The sequence below is a fragment of the Saccharomycopsis crataegensis genome (assembly GCF_037102585.1).
Source record: "Saccharomycopsis crataegensis DNA, jcf7180000000085, whole genome shotgun sequence".
Taxonomy (NCBI): Eukaryota; Fungi; Ascomycota; class Saccharomycetes; order Ascoideales; family Saccharomycopsidaceae; genus Saccharomycopsis; species Saccharomycopsis crataegensis.
Window position 1 is genome coordinate 420,403 of NW_027043830.1, and position 18,677 is coordinate 439,079.

General features: G+C 37.9%; 9 protein-coding genes across 9 annotated transcripts; 4 read left to right on the forward strand and 5 right to left on the reverse strand. All coding sequences in view use genetic code 12, as the record gives it.

Annotated features, from left to right (window-relative positions):
• Positions 1–168: 168 nt before the first annotated feature.
• Positions 169–2,049, forward strand: ETP1 (Etp1p; the record flags this gene model as incomplete). Its single annotated transcript, XM_064998516.1, has 1 exon — positions 169–2,049. One exon carries the CDS (start codon positions 169–171, stop codon positions 2,047–2,049), a length of 1,881 nt encoding a protein of 626 aa, XP_064854588.1.
• Positions 2,050–2,307: 258 nt separating this feature from the next.
• On the reverse strand, positions 2,308–2,937 carry DASC09_049180 (uncharacterized protein; the record flags this gene model as incomplete). The annotated part of the gene is made up of 1 exon (XM_064998517.1): positions 2,308–2,937. The coding sequence occupies one exon, from the start codon at positions 2,935–2,937 to the stop codon at positions 2,308–2,310; it is 630 nt and encodes a 209-aa protein (XP_064854589.1).
• A 283-nt stretch (positions 2,938–3,220) lies between these two features.
• Positions 3,221–4,969, forward strand: RSC4 (Rsc4p; the record flags this gene model as incomplete). The annotated part of the gene is made up of 1 exon (XM_064998518.1): positions 3,221–4,969. One exon carries the CDS (start codon positions 3,221–3,223, stop codon positions 4,967–4,969), a length of 1,749 nt encoding a protein of 582 aa, XP_064854590.1.
• Positions 4,970–5,298: 329 nt separating this feature from the next.
• On the reverse strand, positions 5,299–5,690 carry CMC2 (Cmc2p; the record flags this gene model as incomplete). The annotated part of the gene is made up of 2 exons (XM_064998519.1): positions 5,299–5,570; positions 5,657–5,690. 2 exons carry the CDS (start codon positions 5,688–5,690, stop codon positions 5,299–5,301), a joined length of 306 nt encoding a protein of 101 aa, XP_064854591.1.
• Positions 5,691–5,939: 249 nt separating this feature from the next.
• Positions 5,940–10,019, forward strand: TSC11 (TORC2 complex subunit TSC11; the record flags this gene model as incomplete). The annotated part of the gene is made up of 1 exon (XM_064998520.1): positions 5,940–10,019. The coding sequence occupies one exon, from the start codon at positions 5,940–5,942 to the stop codon at positions 10,017–10,019; it is 4,080 nt and encodes a 1,359-aa protein (XP_064854592.1).
• A 151-nt stretch (positions 10,020–10,170) lies between these two features.
• DASC09_049220 (uncharacterized protein) lies at positions 10,171–11,016 on the reverse strand (the record flags this gene model as incomplete). The annotated part of the gene is made up of 1 exon (XM_064998521.1): positions 10,171–11,016. One exon carries the CDS (start codon positions 11,014–11,016, stop codon positions 10,171–10,173), a length of 846 nt encoding a protein of 281 aa, XP_064854593.1.
• Positions 11,017–12,002: 986 nt separating this feature from the next.
• Positions 12,003–12,567, reverse strand: ESS1 (peptidylprolyl isomerase ESS1; the record flags this gene model as incomplete). The annotated part of the gene is made up of 2 exons (XM_064998522.1): positions 12,003–12,500; positions 12,565–12,567. The coding sequence occupies 2 exons, from the start codon at positions 12,565–12,567 to the stop codon at positions 12,003–12,005; spliced, it is 501 nt and encodes a 166-aa protein (XP_064854594.1).
• A 648-nt stretch (positions 12,568–13,215) lies between these two features.
• On the forward strand, positions 13,216–14,222 carry YHM2 (Yhm2p; the record flags this gene model as incomplete). The annotated part of the gene is made up of 2 exons (XM_064998523.1): positions 13,216–13,292; positions 13,388–14,222. The coding sequence occupies 2 exons, from the start codon at positions 13,216–13,218 to the stop codon at positions 14,220–14,222; spliced, it is 912 nt and encodes a 303-aa protein (XP_064854595.1).
• A 525-nt stretch (positions 14,223–14,747) lies between these two features.
• SPT7 (SAGA histone acetyltransferase complex subunit SPT7) lies at positions 14,748–18,248 on the reverse strand (the record flags this gene model as incomplete). The annotated part of the gene is made up of 1 exon (XM_064998524.1): positions 14,748–18,248. One exon carries the CDS (start codon positions 18,246–18,248, stop codon positions 14,748–14,750), a length of 3,501 nt encoding a protein of 1,166 aa, XP_064854596.1.
• Positions 18,249–18,677: the final 429 nt, after the last annotated feature.

Below are 18,677 nucleotides of genomic sequence, written 5' to 3' on the forward strand. Positions count from 1 at the left end.
GAGCATCGCTAGAAAAGGGGTGCTACACCTTATAAAATTCAATCATACAGGAAAAAAAAAACCACCAGCAAAGCATCTACAAAATGTCAAAATAGTGGATCAAAACTATTTTTAGACAAAACAAGATTTCCTCCACCCAATATACGGTGATACTATGGAAATATATTAATGTTGGGCTCAATAGTATATCATATTGTGGTCGATATTTATTCCGTCGACGGCGAACAACGTGCAGAAGCTCACCAGAAAGATTATAGACTAGGCCATCTCGGCTTGATTTCCTTTGACATGGACGATCTGACCAATTCAAAAAAACCTTTAGGCAATACCTTGAGTACAGAACCTCTAAAAGCAAGACACATTGGTCAAGGGGTGATAAGGCTTTATAGAGAGCCAGAAGAATTCGAAGAGCCCAAAGAACAAGAAATATCCAGTGATGGTGGCGGTACCACCGATGATTTAGATAAGGCGGGCAACAACAATGATGATTTATTATCGGAAACATTATCGTCAATTTCCTTGAAACCAAAAGGTTCTGAGGATCTTGAAAAAACCATAATTTCTATCTTGGCCATCCCCGGTTATTTTACCGTGACCGATATTTTGGGTTTCATTGGTGATGATTATATCCAAAACCATATTTCCAACGTGAGAATCATTAAGGCAGACATTAGTAATCGGTTTTTGGTACTTTTGAACTTCAGGTCAAGGAAATATGCTAAAAAATTTAAAAAAGAGTTCAATGGGAGGCTCTTCAACTCAATGGAGCCAGAAACCTGTCACGTCATTTACGTCAAATCAGTGATTTTCAAGCGGTATGACGATACCAATGACAACAATTATTTTTTGGATGATCCTTTCACCAGTACCACCATTACCACCGAGGGTAAAATCAATCATGGGGTACTAGATAACAAAAAGCCAACTCCTGACTTGCGAGAATTGCCAACGTGCCCAGTATGCTTGGAAAGAATGGACTCATCGGTTACTGGATTATTGACAATTCCTTGTCAGCATACTTTCCATTGCCAATGTTTAAGAAAATGGCAAGATGATAGCTGTCCGATTTGCCGATACTCTTCATTACGACAGCACGCAAAAAACTTGATGAACCATTCAAGTTCCCAAGACAATGTTGCCGATGCCGCCACCACCACCACAACCACCACCAGCGCAACCGACCCTCACGAGAATGGCGATAAGTGTGGGATTTGTGAAATATCTGACAATTTATGGATATGTTTGATTTGCGGTAGCATTGCTTGCGGGAGATACAATCATGCCCATGCTATTAACCACTACAATGAATCAGGTCATTGCTTCGCCATGGATATCAATTCGCAAAGAATTTGGGACTATGCCAGTGACTGTTACGTTCACCGGCTAATTAGAACTGAAAATGATGGAAAGTTAGTAGAATTGCCTTCTAGAGAAGAGATATCAGAGGCTAATAGTAACAATAGCAATATTAATAATAGCAATAATCAACAGGGACCTTCTGGATCCCTGGCAAAGCAATCAGGGAAAATCAGTTCTACATCATATATGGAATATTCGCAAATTTTGGTGACACAATTGGAATCACAGCGAGAGTATTATGAGCTAAAATTGAAAGACATGTGGGATAAATTTGCGGAAAGAGAGGTGGAAGTAAGGGATCTTTTGGATGATGTGAACTCATTAAAGCAAAATATTATAAAAACGGCAAACGACGACTATAAACGACTCCAGAATCAGGCGAGCGCGAGTATCAAGGAACTTCAATCATATAGTCGGAAGTATGAAGAAGAAAGGGCGCTTGCTAATGGGATGCTGCAAAAAATAACTTCCCTTGACAAGGCCAATAAGAAATTGTTAGAGAGACTCAAGGAAAAGGAGTTGGAGAAACAAGAATTACAAAGTCAAGTTAAGGATTTGATGTTTTATTTGGAAAGCCAGGAAAAATTTCAAGGAGCATCGGACGAAATAAAAGAAGGCACAGTGGTGATCCAAAACCCAGCATCATCACAGACTAGTAGTGCTTCTGCGAAAAAAAAAAAAAAAAGGTAAAGAAAATTCCCCCAAAAGAAATGAGAATTGTCAGAGGGGGAGATGATAACGAAGCTGCTACTAGCAAACCATGATGATATACACAGCACACTATTAATATTATATATGCCTTTAATTGAAATTTCTAGAGCAATTGGGTAGATTTGAAGCTATTTGCATTTCTCTTGATTGTAAAAACAAAACAAAACAAAAAAAACAAACAGCTTTGTAATAATATTTCAAAAGATTGGACCCAACAATGTAACAAGTACTCTACGTTCAATGACTCACCGCCCTCTTCCTGATTTCCTTAAACTCAGAATAAGTAATGTGCGATTTCTCCCCTTTATATCTCGTCAAACTAATATCCAACTTGCCAAAATCGGTGATTGACCGAGGTCCCCCACCTTTGGCCACCAAATATCTCATGGTGGTTTCTTTATCCCAATTTTGTTCTACCGCCACATCAGGTAAAAAAGTGGCGCTTCTAAGACGATTATGATAAGTGAACGAGATTCTTATCCCATGGGTCCCGAGATCCCAATCCCATATGTCTTCGACTTTTTCAAAATCTTTCAACAAGGTAATATCACAACTCAATTCCTCAAGTTCTTCGAGCTCAATGGGGTCGAATCTGTTGTCTTGAAAAGCGGCAGTCAACGCAAACTCTTTAATTCCTGACTGGATTTCCATGGGAGAAAATGTCCCAATACACCCACGGAGCTCCTTTTCTGAGCCCACTATGATGTTCCAAGTAACGAACAATGGATGCTTTTCTGTTCTGTGGGAGATAGGCACTCCATAGCATGATTTGAAGGATGATAGAGATAAAGGAGGTCTGATTCTATGTAACTTGGAGTAGAGTATCTCGAAAGCGTATGCGACATAAGGGGAGCCAGGAAGAGACATTTTTATAGTTATATGCCGTTTCTCTGCTAACTAATATTGATAAACGGCAGTCATATGAATGAGACGAAACTAACAGAATAATTAACAAAATGTGTCAAAAGATGGGATTGGCATTTAGGGGGTGGCGATGACCTCGTTTGGTTACGCAGCACTTTTGAAGGGCTGCTGAGAAAATATGCGTTGGAAAACAGCCAAAAAAAATATATGGGATAAATAAATAAAAAATAACGCGAAACATCTATTATACCGTGCTAAACATAGATATATTATTAGAGACACAAAAATGGTTTCGAAAAGAAGATCGTCAAGAGTGCCCGATCAGCTGAAAAAGCTCAAAAAACCCAAAGTGGATGATGAATTGTACGATTTTTTCAAATCCACGATGGCCCTTGCCCAAGAATTGCGAGACGGTCCAAGATTGATCAAAACCCAATTTATGAGACTACCTTCTAAGAAGCTTTACGCTGATTATTACGAGAGGATTAAAATCCCGGTGTCTTTTCAGGAAATCAAGGAAAAAATCAACAATAACGCTTATGGAGATGCCAAAGAATTCTTGGCGGACTTCGAATTGATGTCAGATAATGCCTCCGAATATAACTTGAAAGAAAGTTTGATCGCCATAGATGCTGCCAATATTTCCAACTTTGTTCGGGATCAAGTGGAACAGTTCCTTAAAGAAGATGTTGGCGAAAGTGCTGAAAAAAAGGCCGAGGCCAAAGAATCGGGAACCAGATTGAAATTGAAATTGAATAATAGTTCAAAAACAAAGACTAAGGAGGCCGAAGAACCAGTGGACACCAACTTTCTCAATAAGAGCATCAATGCAGACCTTAGGCACAAACTTCAAGACTTGTTGGAAAAATTGAAGAATTTTACAGAAAATGATGAACCAATAGCCGATGTTTTCCTCGAAGAACCTTCCAGAAAACTATATCCAGATTACTATACCATCATCAAAAAGCCAATAGCCATAAACACCATTCTCAAAGGCTTGAACAATAAGAAGTCTTCAAAATATTCAAAAGTCGAGAATTTTTTTGCTGATATGAATTTGATGTGGAAAAACGCCCAAACTTACAATGAAGAAGACAGTTTAGTTTATCATTTTTCGGAGGTTTTATCCAAACATTTCAATGAATCATTATGCCAGCTTGCCAATGATGAAGGATTGACGATTCCAGGGTTGAGCGAAAAGGTTGATCTCCCTGCCCCAGGACACAAAAAGAAAGGTAGATCAACAAAGCATACTGCTGGTGCTGGAAGTTCGTTAAAACTCAAGCTTTCTAAACTGTCTGCCCCAATGAAAAAAGAGACCAAATCGGTCAAGGACGAAGTAGAAGATGAAATACCGGAAGAAGCCGAAGAAGAAAAAGAACCAGAGGCTAAGAAAGAGGATGAGGAGGAGGAGAAACAAGAAGAAGAAGAAGAAGAAGGAGAAGAAGAAGCTCGGGTAGCAGAACATGAAAAGTCAGAGGACGCTAGAAAGCCAAGAAGAAGAGTAAAAGACGGGGATTATGCGTTGATCAGAATGGTTTCTATCAATTCGTCAAGACCCAAAGGGTTTGGAAACCAAAGGATGCATTATGGCCAAACCGGGTCCGATTCACAATTTGCGAACACGGTTTTCCAAAATTGGTTTGAATACAATTTTGAAGCTGGTGACTACAAAATTTCCAACGTTGCATTAAACTTGCCAGTTTTCAACAATATTTCAAATAAGGGGGCCCTTACAGTATTTGCCACTTTGCGTGACGATTTGGTAGATAAAAAATATGAGAACTTCCTCACAGTTAATGATGAAAGAGTCAAACCCAGCCCAAGTATAACTTATGCAGATAGTGATAAGGTATTGACAACGAGGTATGATTTGAAGTTGGCGATGGGGTTGAATAATATCCGGATATCCGCCAAAGTTCTTAGGGACAATACTGTCAGTGGTGGGATTGATAGTAGTAATATCCTCACTGTCAAAGATATGGAAAGATTACCAGAAGAACATATTGATTTCTGGGTTAACGTCTGCCAATAAAGGTTATTCTTAATTATTTTATCTGTGGATTTTTCTTGCTTCTTATTATCTTTCTAGTTTTTTTTTTTGTTTTTTTAAAAACTTCTTTTGTAAATTAATAAATTTTTAGTGCTTTAGGTTCTTTTTTTTTTTTTTTTTTTAGATAATATTATTTACTTGTAGAGCTATAAGTGTTTATTACATGGTCAAGAAATAAGATAGGAATCCTGATACCCTTTTATTATTTGTCCAATATGTACATGTTAAATGTTTTTAATCCCCTGTTTTGACCAGAATGTGTGTTTCTGCTCTTTGAATTTATTTTGTTATACACTGCAACAAAAAACAAATTATTGTTGAGCTCTTCTTTTCATCTCTTCCTCGATCACTTTCTTCAACTTCATGTCCTTCCCGTATTCTTCTTCCTTCATTTTTTTCCATTTCTCCTCGGTGACCTTACGTTTGTTTCTTCTTTCTTGAAGATCAGCAATACTTTGGGCGATTCTGGTTTCGTGAAGACATTTCGATAAGTTATCTTTAGGAACGTTACAGAGCCCAAATGCCTTCTTGACGAACTCGGCCTTATGACATTCATTCAAGGCTTGAATGTAATATTCACAGTCTGTATTATAAAAGCGTTAGTACACAAGCCCAAAAAGTTTGGAAGATTCAACAACAACAACTGATTCACTATTAAGTCATACTCACCAGAAAATCTATCACCTTCAAGAAGAGGATGCATTCTATAGTAGCAGTATTATTGTTATTATTTTTGGTTTGTAGAATGACGTTCATTCTGTGCGATTTCAATCCCAAATTTTTCTCCTAATAATAATCTTTCCCCAAGTTAACCGCACGCGAGTCGAAGTGTGTTTGTTTTTTTTTCCCTTCCGTTAAGATTTGTGGGTGTCAAAAAATGTGAATCAAAAAATCTCGTTAGCCTAGACATAATAATCCAATATTACAGATCAAGGAAGGCAATGGTCACAATATGACCAGCGTGAACAATGGCCTGATATATCAACTTGGTAACGACTCGGCCCATAGTTTCGTACAGCCGAGCTCGTTATTGAAGAGCGAGTTGAAGACTACATCATCGTTTGCGGATTTGTATGATTTGCAAACCCAATTAGAAACCAAGAAGAAATTACAAGAAGGCGCCCACAAGTTACTACAAACCACCGAGAAAGACATAGTAAGTGGGAAGTATGATAAACAACCCGAGAAGCGGAAAGTGAAGCGTCTTGAAGCCCAATTGGAGTTGAATAATGTCAATAGACAAATCATGACTTTGGAACGGAAGATAGAGGCCGTGAAACGACTCCAGGCCCAAGAAACCACCAACAGCTTTTCTTATATGAAAGGAGCTGGACAAACCAGGAACGATGATACCACAACCCATTTGATCCCAAACAACCCCATACATAATATAACTTTTGCCAGTACACATAGCTCCACTGCGTCAACTCCGATGTTGGATGACCCCCTAGCCAATCATCATGAAGATGATAGTGTAATACATTACGATTCTCTAGAATATACCGAAGATGAAAACCTTTCGCAATTGACTCCGTCACAAGGAACAACCACTTGGTTCCTTAGTGAATTACTACAATCATTAGGTCAAAAAAGCGAGGAAGAGGAATTTTACATTGAGAAGTCTAACCAGGTGGTCGATGTGTTGAAAAATAATCCCGATATAATTAATAATTTAGTTTTTTCAACTTTGGGTCATAGAATCCAGTTCTTATTATTGAGCGATTCAAAAGAAGTCATTGCTTGTGGTTATAGAATTGCCAGATATGTCATTACTGATATAAACTCACTACGATTGATTAAATCATTGAGAGTCCATCATTTTTTGATCTTTTCGCTATCAAAATCTTCGAAATTTAACGTGGAAAGAGAGCAAGCGATAAAGTTGATTAGACGGTATTTTGATATTGAAGATGGGCATCGAGAATTGAGCGTTGGAGTGGTTAAAACCTTAGCGATGATTGTTGGTTCCGTTGACGATGAACTCAAAGGGTTAATTACTGAGACTTTGTGTGAGTTGATGTTATTGGACTGTAAATTGGTATATGAAGCCAACGGTGTCAAATCGATCATCAAAATTATTAATGAAGGACCAATGGAGCTTGCTTGTATGTGCGGGATGATTCTTTCAAAAATTTTGGATTCCCCAAATGCTAGAAAATACTTGAGGAATGGGGAAGAATTGGGACAGATTGTTTATTATTTCGTCAACAATTTTGACAATATTCCTGATAGATCGAGCCTGAATAATAATGATAAGTCGGGAAAACCTAACAAGATTCACTTGAGTACGGAAAAACTTCATAACAGTGCGTTCATAATATCGAGTTTTTTGAAGACTTGGGTAGGATTATCTGCGTTTGCTGTCAATGATTTTGATATCCTTAAGACCCTCATTGCTAGTCTTTCATACGATATCCCGATCTTGAGGGACGTTTTAATGGATATCTTTTTTGACATTTTGAAAATTAGATCTTTACCTTGGATGAACAATTATTCTACTTCTTCTGCTGCTGCTATCAATAGAAGAGCTTCCCAGCTTGCTCCTCCGACAAATCAGAGCCAGCCCAGTGTTTACGCTTCTGATTCAAACCAAGTGACGATTATTAGCCATTACACCACAGTTCTCTTGGCAATTTTGTTGAAGTGTGGGCTTGTTGAGCAAGTCACGTTAATTTCTCAAAATAGCACTGACGAAATCAATCGTCGTAAATCGATGTTCTTATTGACAGAAATCTTTAGTTATTCGGTGAATTTGTTACCACGGCTGACCTGGGAACCCCATTTTGAACTGGCTTCTATGCTTGGTGAAACTGGAGTATCATTGTTCACTAATACTCAGGCGGCGCAAACCGCGGCTTTCCAATTGGAGAAAATCACCAGAAAGTTGTATAAAAATCGAACCACTTATAATATCCCCCCGGTGATATTCAATCCTTATTTTGTCTATTCTGAAAACATTGCGGCGATCATTTCGTCTAATATTGATGATATGCAACTTCGAAGAATGATTGATGATACCAAGGTTTTAATCACCAAACGATTTACTGATTGGGGGTGGGATACTATTATGGAAATTATTAAAGGACCGTTCAGGATCCCCAAGAAGTTTGAAGAGTGTTTGAAGAATCAATTCAAGTTTGTCAAGCGAATGATGTCATTTTATCGACCATTTAAACGGAAGTTTATGCTCATTAAAAAGACCAAAAATTATCAGAAATATATCAATATTGGGGTGGCGTTATTTGAAACTTTGCTTTCTCATAATGAAGGAACAAGGTATCTATCAGAAAACAAACTATTGCCCCAAATTGCTGAATGCTTAGCTCAAGTAGACCCGGTCAGTGGGTTATACGCCGAAAACCCGATTTTCAGTAAACATAACTTGAAGACCACGTTGAGTTCAGGTTATTTCAAAATGCTTGGGGTATTGAGCAAATCACGCAATGGGTTGGCATTACTAAGAAAATGGAAAATTTTCAGTATATTGCACCATATTATCAATGAACGGGGGCGAGAGGATTTGATTCTCGGTTTTTTATCGGAATTCGATTATAATTTGCCGAGTCAGCTAAGAATTATCTTTGCGCATTCTTTGACTTCTTGTGATAGTTCGATCAGAATGTTTAGTACCAAACATTTAGCGGTGATTTTGACCCATGCCACCACCGCGTCGTGTTCCAAATGGGCCGTGGGATTATTAATCAATCAACTATATGATCCGGGGATGGAAATTTGTAACATTGCGGTGCAGATCTTGGATGCCCATTGCTTGGACCCCCGAAATATCGGCGGGGTGGTGAAATATAAACCATCGTTGGACCACCTTGGAAACATTGGGGCTCCATTACTATTACGATTTTTGTCAACTCCGTTGGGATTTAACGATTTGCTAGAGATTGATTTCATCGAAAAGGAAATGCAGGATTGGTACGTTAGGAAAAACGACTTGTACGTGCTAGAAATTGAGAATTTGTTGAATGAAGAATATATGCCATTCCGTACCAATGGCCCGTCTTCTTTGGAAACCGGAAATATTTTGGGCTCCTCCCCCTCAGGTACGGTTTTTTCTAATGGTAATAATGGCAATGGACCGGGGCATAATCCATCATCATCAATACTTCCCCCTGGCGACGATCTTATGAATGATGATTTGAATATTGATCTACTTTTGAAATCCAAGCGTAATATGATGCCCCACCATTTCTACGGAGAATTGGTGAAGACCCAAGCGGGATTTGCCTTGCTTCAATCCACAAACCATTTCCAAGTGTTTGTCGATACCATCAAAGAATTGGCGACCGAATCAATTGATGAACGCAAGATGTTGCATCTTAGAGGGTGTCTTTGGGCAGTTGGTCATATTGGGATGTCGGAATTAGCGATCGATATGGTGGACGAATCAAATATCATCCAAGATATCATCCAAATTTGCAAAACCACTAAAGTTTGGAGCATCAAGGGTACGGCGTTCTTCGTATTGGGGCTCCTTAGTAACTTATCCGAAGGGTTAGAAGTTCTAGATGAATTTGGATGGGACGTGGCTCTCGATGTCAATAACAACCCCACCACGTTTTGTGTACCGAAAAACTTGAAAGACTATTTTAGTATGCCTCCGGTGGTGTCTGATGAAATTGTCGAGGTGGCTAAGAAATCTAAAGTTGTTGGTTCTGAAATCTTGGATGATAATCAGGTTAGTACAAAGGATTTAGAACTTCAAGATTCGGTGGTTTATAAAGATACTGAGGAAGTTCAGCTATCAAATATCGTTGATTTAAAAATTATACAAGCCATTGCCAATTTCAGTATGACCCCAAGTAATTCAATCAAGCAATTAAACAAGTTGGAAACAAAATATAAAGAAAGATTTTCCAATCCCGATTTGCTTTTGTCAGTGATGTTCATGTTAGAAAACTACAGTTTCAAATTCTCTGCAAGAACATTCATCTTACAAATGTTTGCCGATAAAAAAGCTTTAGAGAATGTCATCAAAAAGGATAGAACCAGAATAAAAAAGTCACAGTTGAACTCGTGAATAAAAAAAAAAAAATTATGCTTAGTAATGATAATGGAAGTTTCATTTTTGTATTATAGTTTTGATCTAGTATATTTGTAAGTGTGTTTTAAAAATATCAAATTACATAGATAATGAGTGAATAGGTAAAAAAAAAAAAACAATAGTACTATTACTGAGAGATATTTTCTTTATTGGTCACAAAGCTATGTGGGTCAGCTTGTAATTTCTTCGACGATACCCAACCGAAACCAGGAACAAAAATTCTACGGAATGGCTTACCGTTTTTATCCACAGTAGGAATCTTTCTGACTTGATCTAACGTAAGTGTAATGGTTTTCTTAGCGTGGTTATTATCCTGGTTAATTTCTTGAGATTCTGTTTTGTTGTCAATCTTATTAACCCTCTCACACAAATTTGATCCAACTTTCTCATTAGAAATTTTCTTTGCACTTTTATTGGCAAAATCATACCATTTCTTTTTACCTTCAAGAGTTTTCAAATCAAAGACTTTACCACCAACAGATGCAGTGATTGTAGACTTATTTTCCTCTTTAGCTTTCATTAGTGGTGATTTGTTTTTTAGTGGCGGCTTCAAAAATTTGCCATCTGAGAAACCATTATTTAAAGAAATGACGTTGGGAGAGGTTATATCAGTTATTGATGAGTCAAGTTTCAAGATGGTGCTAGGAGACATATTCTGCAATGAATTTGTAGAGGATGAATTGTCTTTAATGCTATCAATCCAGTCTTTCAATTTCCTTATCATGAACCACATATTATCAAGTGAATCAGACATATTACCTACTTCAGCGTAAGTTCCTTTAAGACTACTTCCCATTGTATTGAATTGTTCTCTCAACTCATTATTAACTGTATGCATTTCTTTGGAGTTCCGTTTTACGGTATCGTTCAAGTCATTCATTTCATGGCTTAAGGCATTAATGCCTTCTTTGTTTTCTTTGAAACCACGATTATTGAAGAAGAAATTAACCAACGAATGGACTGCTACAAACATTTGAATGAAAGAACTGACCAACAAACCAAAGAAATTAGGCAAATTGAACCTGTTGGTGAGATAGATTTGGTCAGCGCGCTCAGATATATCTGCCTGGTGGAAACATGATTGGATACTCAATAAAAGCGCCATGTCATTAACCTGACTGGCCACAACATCTAAACAACTTATGAAAAGCAGAAATAGTTAATACAATGACCGAGAGATATTGATAGAAAGAAAAGGTAATTTGTACCAACTTGTTCAAAGTAATCGTTGTGTTTTCTGAGAACTCTTTGTTAATTTCAAATTGTAACAGTGGACGATAGGTTTGTAAGCAAATCAACCCATCATTAAATTCTGTACACTTCACTATCTTTTTGAATGTTGAAGAGCGAGATGATATGAAATCAGATGCCGGGGATATGGACTTTTTGATAGTGAAGCTACACAAAAACAACAATATTTGTCCTAATAATGTGATGATGATGATGACAACTGGGTTCAAATCATTCAATCCAGTTGCAAACATTTTGCAATTTTGAACAGCGGCCTTTATACCATACAACATTACGAACTGATACAATAATTGATGATCGATGAAGATAGAATGGAGTTTGAGGAAAAGGAAAAAGGCAGAAAAAAAATTATTGAAAAGTGACTGAATTTTCTCTTGTATAATATTCGTATGCATGCTGGGCTTACTTACACAAAAACAAAAAGGAACGAGCCACCTAAAAGTATTGCCGCCAATTTACTATCACACCAGTTGCAAAGTTTTTAAGATACTAAGCGAAGAAATGGTTTGTTTTTTTCCTTATGTCTTAAATAAATAAATAAATAAACAGACCAATGGACAGAAGTTATCAACGGCTGTCCGCGGCCATGGCATCGACAAAAATCGCAATTCTTAAAACGCAAAAAATAATAACAATCAAAAAATAATAACAATCAAAAAAACAAAGACAAATAAACAAAATCTGAAAAAAAGGGGACTACAAATATGATTAACCAAGTCTTTGCACTAAATGCACACCACTATTAGTTTCAACTATTCCGCTCATTTCCCCAACTTTCAAACCGAATGCCGCCTTTTCAAAAGGTGGTTGCATTTGGCCCTTGGTAAAGAATCCTAAATCACCACCTCTTTTATGAGAAGAGCAGTCCGACTCGGTTTGGGCCAAGTCAGTGAGAGTAACTTCCCCCGATTTTATTCTTTGTTCGTAGCCTTTTAAGATGTCGATTGCTTCTTGCTTTGAGATGGTGATGTTATCATTTTTCCAAGAACTTGGGTTTCTGGATTGGTTATGTTTTACAAGCAAGTGAGCAGCCCTGACTTGGGTTGGTTCTTCTTTAAGGGCCAGAAAGTATTCCTTGAGCTGGTCAGTGTTGGTACCTTCAGGAGGATCCCATACAGACTGCTTGGTTGATGGATTGAAATAGTAGTGGCGATTGTGGGTTTTAGATTTGCGAATTTCCCAACCTTCTGGTAAACCTGTTGCGACCTTGGACAGAGTTAGTAGGCTAACACAATGTGCTATAGTAGAGAGAAATCAGTACAACACATACCATATTAAATTGCTTCTTTAGGGTTCTTTGGTAATTGGATGAATAATAACAACAATACCATCAGGCTCCAACTCCATCAGTTCTCTCTCTGCTTCGTCTCTTTGTATTTTATCACGTGCTCAAAAACGTGCCTTCTGTCCGGCGACGTTGCTGCTGTTTCCATTTACAGAGTTTACAAGACACAAATAGTAGATCTATGTACCATTTGTTGACTACTGGATTGTTAGATTTTTATTCACTCCCCATTACATTCCATTTGTGTTACTGCTTTTCATTTGGAGGAAAGCTTTTAATCCAATCTAAGGCCCTTGTATTGGGTACCTAATAGAATATATGCACCAAAACTCACCCACCCAACAGAAGCATACCACCTCAATATTCTCTAACTCTTCCCACATTTCCGTGGAATACTATTGCAAGACTCTACAACTGACTGCTACCAAAAAAAGAGCCTTCTAATGGGCGAGGTAGGTCTCTGGGGCATGCGTCTAGAAGGGTGACTCAACCCTGTCTCTCTTTTTGGCCGGTGCCCGGGGCGCTTTTTAGTTTATAGTGGTGGCGCTAGGAATTTGTTATTTATTTTTATTTTGTTAGCTGGTTTCCTCACAATTTGACCAACTATTTAATATTCATCGATTACCATATTACTCAATGTCCCAGACAGATATAAAAAAAAAGCCAGTCAACTTCGAGAACCTTTTGTTAGGTGCAGGGTTAAACATTGTGGAGTGAGTATAGATTAGATATGGTGACATACATCAGGCAATCGTGTGTATTTCCATCCCGTTGTGATTTCTCAACTAACAGATATTTTTTATTATAGAGTGACCTCTCTTGGTCAACCTTTGGAAGTGACAAAGACCACAATGTCTGCCAATAGATCATTTGGGATCGCCCAAGCTGCCAGACACGTCTGGTCCAGAGGGGGGTTCTTAGGGTTCTACCAAGGTCTTATCCCTTGGGCCTGGATTGAAGCATCTACAAAAGGTGCTGTCTTGGTATTTGTTGCTTCTGAAGCCGAATATCACTTCAGAAAGCTTGGTTTAGGTAACTTTGGTGCTGGTATCGCCGCCGGGATGGCTGGTGGGGTTGCCCAAGCTTATGCTACCATGGGGTTCTGTACCACAATGAAGACTGTGGAAATCACCAGATCAAAGCAACTTGCTTCTGGTGCCCCAATTGAGTCAACATTTACCGTTTTCAAGAATCTTTTCCAAAAAGAAGGTATCAAAGGGGTCAATAAAGGGGTCAATGCCGTGGCCATTAGACAATGTACCAACTGGGGGTCTCGTTACGGGTTGGCTCGTTTGGCAGAAAACGCTCTTCGTAAAGCTACCGGTAAACAAGATGGAGAAAAACTTTCTGTTAGCGAACGTATCTTGGCATCGTTTATTGGTGGGTCACTTTCTGCTTGGAATCAACCGATTGAAGTGGTCAGAGTCGAAATGCAAAGTAAGGTTAAAGATCCAAACAGACCAAAGAACTTAACCGTGGCCAAGACTTTGAAGTACGTTTACCAAAATAATGGGATCAAGGGCCTTTATAGAGGTGTCACCCCAAGAATCGGGTTGAGTGTTTGGCAAACCATCTTCATGGTGGCCATTGGGGATTCTGCTAAGGAGGCAATTGCCGCAAGAAAAGCCAAAAAGTTGGCCTAGATGTGGACCCACTGGAAATTGAAATTCAAAAAATTCATATTGGTATAATAATCCAAATAATGTTGTGATTGAAAGCAACAGATATAAACTCGCTGACCTGGAATTATATTATAGTTTTTTTTATTTTTTTTTGTATTATTTTTCGAATGACTGTTATGCTACAAATGCTGTGCTATGCTTCAACGATTCTTATTTGTTTTTCGTTCTTTTGTTTTTCCTTTTTTACTTTATACTAGAACAGGACTGTATTCCTTCATGATCGAATCATCATTTTTTATATATGTATATAAAAAAAGGTTTAATGTCATAATCATGTCCAAGGGGGAGAGATCTACAAAAATTCCTAATCATGTATATATATAGATATATATTGTACAATTCAAACTAACTAAATTCAAACTAACTAAAGTCAGAAAAATCTAAAAATACAAACTTCACAAAATAATAGAAAAGGTTAGATAAATTAAGCCAATATTCCTTCCTTATTTAGCACAGGGAAAAGTCATCGCTTTTCGTTTTTTGATATTATTTCACCCTGTTATTGTTGGCTAGCACAACACCAGCACCAAAAACATGGGTTTCTTCGGCATCGTCTTCATTAAGGAAAAACCCATTCCCCACTGTTCTTCTCTTAACCCCAGAAATCTTACCATTAGGCGGCAATCTTGGGCGGATATTTCTCTGCTTTTGTGGCATATCTTCATCTTCCAAAATCAACATTTCCTCTTCCTTATTGGTGAGCGGTAATTCCTTATTTGTAGTGTTATTGTTTTTGAAGTTTTTCAAGTACACCACCTTGGATTTCTCAAAGAATTTCTTCAAGAATGGCGAGGCCAACCCAATTTGCTTGCCAATATCCGCTTTGGTCAACCGTTCGTATTTGACATTCTTATCGAATTCTTCAATCAATTTTTGATCGGCAGCATTGGCATTTTGCGAATTGAACAACGAATTATTCAAACGAGAATTCAACAAATGTAGAGGAATCGACGATGATAGCATATGGAACTCTTTATCGAGTCCTAATTCTCTGAAACCAAAGAAATCCTCACCCAATTCATTAGAGAAATCCCCAGTGAGAAATTGGTCGGAATTATCGGTGAAATTCTTCTCATTCATAAGATCCTTCTCGGTTTGGAATGACAATAATGTCGGACGAAGCAATTCTTTCAAGAAATTTGATAATTTCTGCCGTAGTTCTTTTAATTTGGAATTCTGTTTGAAAATCCCGTCCTTGACGTAATTGAAAAGATCGTCTGGTTTAGAAATCCCGTTCTCCACCAACGATAATAGCAAAATATCCGATTTACTCAAAATTCTATTTTGTGAACTAGTTTCTAAATGCAACTTGATTGTGCGGATTAGATTCCCCATGAAATTCTCGGCAATTTGGGTGATCACCTCAATTGCGTGGGGATCAGCTGCTTCAAACCCGGTGTTCATCAATACTTTCCCGACATTTTTCTTTAGAATATCATAAATAAAAGTACTGTTAAATTTATGATCAAACACCACTTGTTCCGATTCTTTTTCAAGAGGATTCAAATCCAAATCTTTCAATCTTTCAAACGCTGGGGCCTTAAGTTGGGTATGGTGAATGATTTGATTATTTTGCATCCGTCTAATCAACGAGATCTTGAAACAAATCTTTCTAATATCTTGCATTTCGGTAATATTCTCAACCACGATCTTATTCAACCCATTTTTAGGCGGGACGAAATCACTGGTCTCACCATTTTCAAGCGAATCAGACCCGTTCATTTTTCGCTGGAAATTCAAGCGTTCCAAAATCTTGTTTTCTTTTCTTGATAGCTCATTCTCATCCTCACCTTGATAGCTAATTACCGGAATACCATTAATGATATCATATTCCGTAAGATACAAATCATCATCGATCCCATTTTCATCATGATCATTATCGGAAAGCTTGATATCAGCAGCGTTCTCTAACTTGGATTTCTTTTCTTTGCCAACCCACAGCTTACTAAAATCTTGTTTGGATTCCACTCCTCCATCTTCTTCGGTATCATACTTTCGAATACCTGCAACCACCCTCATAAACTCAGACATCCTTGTCGAATCTCTTAATACCGCTTCAGCGTTAGAATTTAATTTCAACTCATTGTTTTCATCTTTGATGAAGAGTTTGGATCTCCGAAGCAAGAAATCCCCTCTAAGTTTTGAGGTATAGTTCTTCCAAACTTGGACTTCTAAGTCATTAATTTCTTCATTGAAATCATTTTCTTGGTCTATATCGTCGTCATGTGGGGTTTGGGATACTTCATTATCGAATAGATCTGCCTGAGATTCGTTTAAATCTTCGTCATTTGCCCCAACACTACTACTTGGTTCGGGAGTGTTAGCCGCGGCCGTCGAAAGCATCGATTGATTTGGAGTTGGGGCTGGTTGTGGAGACGCAGAATCCGGAGGATTAATATTGAGAACTGTACCATTGCTGGTTCTTTTCAATCCTTTACCCCCGTTTAGCTTCTTTTGATTCTTTCGTTGGCTCATTTGTTGCTCCAATTCTTTCTCTTCCTTTTCCATTTCCGCTTTGGTTCTGATAGTAATATCAGGAATTAAAGGCGTTAGACTTTGAGTTTTTTTCCTCATTGCTAGTGCATCTTTCCGTAATTGATGCGCAGGATCGGTGTTGTAGGTAAGACAGTTTGTCCAAATGAGCATTAAATCACTGAGGAAGTCGTTTTTTGATTTATAATCTAAATTCTTCAATTTTTTCATTACGGTATTCAAGTCCATTGGTTTCTTGATGATTTGATAATAGTTAGGGGCTTCTCTTTTAGAAACTTTGGTGAGAAATGGGGTTGAGTGTTGAGTATACCCTCGGAGTTCAGTGACCACTTTTTCGCATGCTTCGTACAATTCCTCTTGGCCAATTCGATCATCGGAGCTCCATTTCGATTTTGATTTCTTGACATCATGAATCAAGTTCGTTAGTTCTCTATTTGTCAAGTTCGGCACCCTGTCTTTATTATTATCAATTAATTTCAATAGATATTTCAATGATAAATTGGCACTACCAATATTCATACTCAATTGATTCGACAAACTTTGTATTTCTGAGCTAGGTAGCTTTGAAGTCAATTGCTGGTCGACGATTTTATCATTGGCTTCCAATTTCTCTCTTTTCATAAGGGTTTCTTTATCATTTTCGAAATTATGGTACACACTATTCATATTCTTGATGATTTCTAATTCTTGGGTGGTAACAATCGTATCACTGCTATTCAAGCTAGTAGACATTTTGCTGGTGGTTAGGGTTGGGTTACCATTCAATTTGGTATTAGTTTGTGGTTTCCCTGATTGTGACTTTCGGGTTTCCTGTTGTTGGTTGTGCTTTTGGTTTTTTGAATCATACGAATCGCTCTCACTTGTTGTCTCTGTAAACCCAATCAAATCTAAAATCAAAGATTTTTCATAATATTCAAATACACTTTGGTCATTAGGTTTGGTTTCTTTGGTTTGATCATTCTCTTTCATCTCAGTATCCTTATTCCCTTGTTGTTCTTCTTCTTCATCATCATCGTCATCGTAGTCATCATCTTCATCAGGGTCCCTAATTGGTTTTGACGGCTGTTGTTGAGGTAGCTGTTGTTGATGATGCTCACTGGAGGCATCTTCGAAATCACTATCATCGTCCTCGAGAATCTCGAATATTTCTCCACCATCACGGTCGTTGGTATGGTTCACCAAGTTATAATAGTATGATGTCGCTTTCCCCCAAAGTAACGAGCGTATTCGAAGGCAGGTTGCTTTAGAATTGAGAAGCGCCGAATCAATTGAACGGTGCTCCTCGTCTTTTATCACGATATTACCATTTATCAAGTGGTTCCAAAGCAATTTGCTTTGGGATTTGGGTAAATTCGATCCAAATACCTTGTTGAAGACTTGAAGCTGTGAAGTGGTTAAATATGTGCTCCAAAAATGGGTCTTCAAGTAGAGGTACTTGGCGGTGGAATACAAACTCTCTGCATCGTTTTCCTGAAAGAGCTTGAGCTTGTTCATGGCGGTATCGCACAAGTTGGGTGGTGATGGGATAGCTATCTACCTGTCTATATATATATCTATATGTCAAATGAAATTTCGTAAACATTGTAAAAGATCATTCTTCCTTTTGGGTGCTGCCGGTGTCCAAGGGGTTGCCCGGTCTAAAATGCTAGCTGGTGTTGGTGTTGTTGCGCCTAGCGAGGTTCACCAACAATATCTATTTAATATATAATAATAGATTATATATAGAAGGAAAAAGAGCGATGTTTCACCACCAGGTTAGTTGCTGTATTATTACAATTGGTGGTTGTGAACTGGCGGATATTTCTCTAACTTACAACATGCAGACGGTTGGGGAATCTTCCGAGATAAAACACAACACAAAAAGGATGACAATATATTGTAATTACACACGTGGGAATGCTTTATAATTTTCTGCTAGATAAT